This window comes from Somniosus microcephalus, chromosome 5 (genome assembly GCF_052327205.1).
Source record: "Somniosus microcephalus isolate GS21.2 chromosome 5, FLI_Smic_1.0, whole genome shotgun sequence".
In the NCBI taxonomy this organism is placed as follows: Eukaryota; Metazoa; Chordata; class Chondrichthyes; order Squaliformes; family Somniosidae; genus Somniosus; species Somniosus microcephalus.
The window spans coordinates 4,072,271-4,077,424 of record NC_140991.1 but is presented as its reverse complement, the minus strand read 5'-3'; the positions used below and the strand labels follow the sequence as shown (position 1 = coordinate 4,077,424).

At 54.0% G+C, this 5,154-nt stretch overlaps 1 protein-coding gene across 1 annotated transcript; it reads left to right on the top strand.

The window, feature by feature from the left end:
- The first annotated feature begins 766 nt into the window (after nt 1-766).
- On the top strand, nt 767-4,658 carry LOC147116814 (uncharacterized). Its single transcript, XM_085987233.1, has 5 exons — nt 767-996; nt 1,534-1,712; nt 2,993-3,065; nt 3,686-3,799; nt 3,872-4,658. The coding sequence occupies exons 1-5, from the start codon at nt 774-776 to the stop codon at nt 4,021-4,023; spliced, it is 741 nt and encodes a 246-aa protein (XP_085843359.1). The 5' UTR covers nt 767-773; the 3' UTR covers nt 4,024-4,658.
- The last annotated feature ends 496 nt before the right edge of the window (nt 4,659-5,154 follow it).

Genomic DNA, 5,154 nt, shown 5'->3' with positions numbered 1-5,154 from the left:
AACTTTAAAAAAGGTTAAAAGGAAATTGAACAAATTAAATTAAAGTACTGTTCCTTATGGTGATGCAGCACTCCAGTGCCTGCGGTGCCCACCGGTCTCGGAAGGCCTCGAGCGTGCCGGCAGACACCGCGTGCTCCATCTCCAGGGCCACCCAGGGGTGAACGTGGCCGTGGAAGACAGGTGGGCCGAATGACCCCCTGGACCGCCTGCTGCCTGGACCAGTTAATGGCCACTTTGGCCAGGCCCAGGAGCAGTCCCACGAGGAGGTCCCTGACCCGCCCGCTCCCCTCCGCACTGGGTGGCCGTAGATCAGGAGAGTGGGACTGAAGTGCAGACAAAAATCGAGGATCAGCCCCTTCAAATAATGGAAGAGGGACTGCAACCTCTCACACTCCGTATAAACATGGACAATCTGGGTCTATGGGAACGAGACAAGTTCAGCCTTTCTTTATTGATGAACTGAAACAGAATATAAGGAAAGAAACATGTACCGCCTCTTAAAGAACAGACATTGTATTCAACCGATGTAAATTTAATCATACTTTACAACTTCAAATAAATACACATCTATATTTTGTTAAAAAACACAGTTCCCTCAACTCAAGGAGCAGAAAACACAAGGCCCTAATATCTCCGTGTGCCCCGTGGGAATGCGGGTTCACATGGGGAGCCCGTGGGCCAATGAGACCATTCATTTACTGCCGGTTAAACAGGGGATAAAAAGGGGGAGTCGGCTCTGCAGCCTCACTTATCTGGGAGCCTTGCTTGTTAGAATGGAGGGGCTGCGGGTTCTGGGCTTGTTCTTTCTTACAATCTGTTCATCTCAGCCGCCCTCTCTCCTTCTCCCCGCCGATCAATGTTGGCTGTCTCCCAAATTCCGCCAAGACTGCGGGTTTGGGGGAATTGAAGGCAGTGAGTGTGTGCGGAGAGGCTGCTGCTTTGATGCCGGGAGCCGGGATGTGCCGCCGTGTTTCTATTCACTCCACTATCTGCCAGGTGGGTGTATTCTCGGCTCGCCTATATTCTGGGCCAGGGCTTCCCAGGACCAGCCGCAATCCAACTGCATTGGGGATTCCCTGGACAGTATCCTCTCTCCTCCTGTCCTGAAACATCAGCTGGAGTCTCCAACCTCTCCAGTCCGGGAGCTGGCGGGTTTAGGAACCGTGTTCAGTTCTACAGTTTGAAAGTCTGATCATTGAGATCCTGACCCAGGATCTCTCCTTCCTTCTCTATGCGACTTGGGACTTCTGATGGTTGAATTGCGCCCCAGGATAGGAGGGCAGAGTGAAGATCAGTCCCTGGCTGGCACTGACCGGACAGGCTGTGGATTTGATGCCGGTCTTGTGTAACCAGTCCAGTAGGGATGGAGTTGGTGACCCGTCTCCATTAGATGGAGAATTGGGGTGTGGACGGGGAGAGAAGGAAACTAGAAGCTGGTGCTGCGCTGGGTGGAGTTTCTCCCCCTCCCGGTAACGGTTCCCTTGCCATTCCCCGTGCAGCAACTAACCGCCTTTCATTGACTCTCTCCTGCAGTGTGCACCAAGGATGGGCGGGTCCTGATCGCCATCTCCAAGGATTTGACGCTGCCTCCTGTAAACCTGACAACGGTCCATCTGAAGGATGGACACGGAGCGGAGTGCAGTCCGACCGTGGCCTCTGCAGACACTGTGCTCTTTCAGTTCGCAGTCACTGAGTGTGGCACTACTCAGCGGGTAGGTATTGTGGGCTGGGAGCCCCATCAATGGCTGTCAGTCGGGTGGGAAAGAGGGGGTCTAAAGGGCAATGGGGGCCCTTAAAGACACTACATGTGATAAGGCAATGGCAGACTTGCTCAATTTCTCTGTAATGATGGTCTTCTGTCCCTTGTAGCTGGACGGGGTGAACGCCGTCTATGAAACGGATGTGTTGGGTCAGTTTGAGATCTTGGATGGAGCTTTGGGATCGGTGACCCGGGACAGCCCCTTCAGGTGAGACTGGGAGCACATGGAGCGGGTAGAGAAGGTGAGGAGCTGAATTCTCCAGCCGTGTCCGTTCTCTTGCAGGCTCCATGTCCAGTGCAGTTACAAGGGGAGCCAGGAGTCTGAATTGCAGGTGAAGCCCAGAGTTTACAGCCTTTCTCCGCCACTGCCTGCCACTGAGGCCGGGATCCTGGTTCTGGAGCTGAGAATAGCGAGAGGTAGCGAGTGCTGCTGATGGTTAGTGTCCAACTTCAGGCTCTCTCTCCAAATAGTGGCCGTCCTTCATCGTCTTCTCTTTCCAGATGGTGGCTACCGGAGCTGGTACGTGGCCAGTGACTACCCGATCCTGAGTGTGCTCCGGGACCCCGTGTTTGTGGAGGTTCGAGTCCTGAACCGGAACGATCCGTCCCTTGTGCTGGTGCTCAATGACTGCTGGGCGACCCCCACCCCCGAGCCGCATTCGGGGCTCCGATGGGACCTCCTGGTGGGCAGGTAAGGCAGCGAGTGAGGGACCTTGGGGCAGGCTGGTGATCGGGGAGGGGGGCGACATGGACTGGGTGAAGGAACGGCCAATAATCAAACCAATCTGAGCTCCAGGTTGACGATTGATGACTTGAATGGACTGGTTTCTTTATCTCGTCTAATCTCGGGACTTTGCTTTGATGTGCCGCTGTAACTCTGTAGTTGGGAGTTCCAGGTGCCCTCTCCATATAACCCGCTCTTTCTCTGTTCCAGGTGCCCCTTTACTGGAGACAATTACAAAACCCGCCTCCTCCCGGTAGACGCCGCTTCCCATTCGCCGTTCCCAACTCACCAGAATCGGTTTGTAGTCAGCACTTTCGCTTTCTGGGACCGAGTTTCGGGCCGGGCTCTGAGCGGGGAGGTGAGTTTCCTTCAGTCTTGCTCTCTTGGTTGAACTTGTTCCCTGGGTCTTGCTCACAGTGAGGAGGCCCCTGTTGACCCTTTGACTGTAGAAGCATGAATCTCCTGACTGGGAGCTGTGGCACTGACCACACCGCACTGTCTCTTTCCAGGTTCACTTCCACTGCAGTGCTGAGGTTTGCTTCCCTTCCACCCGAGAGAACTGCACGGCTCCCTGCAGCCCCAGTAAGTAGCTGGGATCTGACTAGAAACTGAACCCTGATGGGGAAGGGTGGGTGTGGGGCATCTGGACACTGGGCCCAACAGTGGGCACAGGAGCAGTGTCCTCAATCTGCCCGCTCAACTCTATCCCAGTTAGTCTACAGCAGGATGGCAATCTGGCTCAGCGGCTCTGAGCACATCTTGCACTGGTTCTGAATGGAATCCACCTCTGGCCTTAAACATTGATCTAGCATCCTGCTGTCACCGGGAGTTCCAGGGTGGAACCGAACCGATATCTGGGGGAGACTTGGGCAATGTGTGTATGTCCAGTGTAACCGCTGGTCAAACTAGTGCTTAAAACGGGTCACTTTCCCTCCCCCGCCCCCAGGAGACCAGACTGGCCATTGGACCCGTCAACGACTGCAAACTTTGCTGGGTTGAAGCGGGTCTTTCTGAGAATAGGGAGTGAATCTTAGTCTGACAGTGAGGGAACCGTATTTAACTAGTACAATCTCACTCCGGTACTCACTGCCCGAGGGTTTTTGCATTGGGCCATCGGATTGACCATCTGATTTGGGGCTTCAGACAGCTGCACATTGAATCGCCCACCTTGAAGTCTTGTCTCTGCCTCTTGTCTCCCCCAGAGAGGCGAAGAAGCGCCGATGACCGGGCTGGGTCCTTGGTGACTGCTGATGGAGCCATCATTTTCCTGGAAGATGAGGAGAGATTGGCTGCTGGGATCCACCAGGAAGAGAAAGGTAAAGGAGGCCCCTGCTACACTCTAGTGATGGAGTAACTAGTGCCCATCTAACCCTCCCTTCTCCCCACAGATGCTGCTGCTGATTCCCCCTCCCGTGTTCTTCCTGGAGTCGCGGTTGGGGTAGCTCTGCTCTCCGTGGCCCTGTTGGTCGGGACTGTTGCCATGTGGAAAATGGACCATCGCCGCAGGGTGGGCTCCGAGTGCAGCTCCGTGGAACTGTAGATGTGTCTGTTGGATAATAAACCCCTGTTATACATGAAACCTGATCTCGTTATATTCAAAGTTCTGGCTGGATTTTACTGTCCTTGTGTTAATTGGTAGCCTGTTTTGGGAATCTATTGGGCCGCTTCTCTCAGCTGCCTTAACAATTGTGCCTCCCAAAAAGAAATCAGCCAAATTTGAGTTCCAGAGCAGTTTTCTATTCGTTCCTGGGATGTGGGTGTCACTGCAAGGGCAGCGTTTATTGCCCTTGTGGTGGTGGTGAGGTGCCTTCTTGAACTGCTACAGTCTGTGGTGAAGATACACTCCCAGTGCTGTTAGGGAGGGAGTTTCAGGATTTTGACCCAGTGATGAAGGAATAGCGATACTGTATTACCAAGTCAGGATGTTGTGATTTGTAGGTGGTGGTGTTCCCATGCACTTGCTGCCCTTGTCATTCTAGGTGGAAGAGGTCACCGGTTTGGGAGGTGCTGCTGGAGCAGCCTTGGCGAGTTGCTGCAGTGCATCTTGTAGATGGTCCACAGTGCACCGGTGGGGCAGTGATTGTGTAAGATGGTGGATGGGGTGCCAATCAAGTGGGCTGCTTTGTCCTGGATGGAGTAGCGCTTCAAGTGGTGTTGGATCTGTACTCATCCAGGCAAGTGGAGAGTATTCCATCACACTTAGTCTTGAAGTCCAGATGCTTGGAGATTACTGGATCTGTGACTGGAGCCTGGCAGAGATACAGGTCTCCAGGCTCCCGTTGTTTCAGGGGTGATGTGGGTTCATGTGACTGGCATTCTCTACAGATAAACTACAATAAATGGTTGGGTTGGGCCTCACTAAAGCGGCAGTGGAAACATTGGGCTAGAAATTCAGTTGTTAGCGCCGGAGAAGTGGGGCGCAAAGCAGCTAGCACCCAGGCATGGCGCGATCTGCGCCTCTCGTGAACTTCAGTCAAGATTTAGCGGCAGCGCAAAACTGCAGCGCCCACTCAGAAGCGCGCACAGATCCTGAAGTCATTTCATGGTGCAATGCCCTTGGTGTTCCCTGATCTGGAACTTCAGTGGCACCCCCTCTGTGCGCCTGGCGCCCCAGCGACTGGTAGGGGGAACGGTTCCCAGTTGCTGCGGGGGGTGCTATTTAAAGGGGACT

Bases quoted from the DNA above. Each gene is read 5' to 3' on its own strand.
- LOC147116814 (XM_085987233.1), top strand. From the start codon at position 774: ATGGAGGGGCTGCGGGTTCTGGGCTTGTTCTTTCTTACAATCTGTTCA. The intron at 997-1,533 runs GTGGGTGTATTC...TCTCTCCTGCAG, and splicing joins TTCACTCCACTATCTGCCAG to TGTGCACCAAGGATGGGCGG. The intron at 3,066-3,685 runs GTAAGTAGCTGG...TGTCTCCCCCAG, and splicing joins CACGGCTCCCTGCAGCCCCA to AGAGGCGAAGAAGCGCCGAT.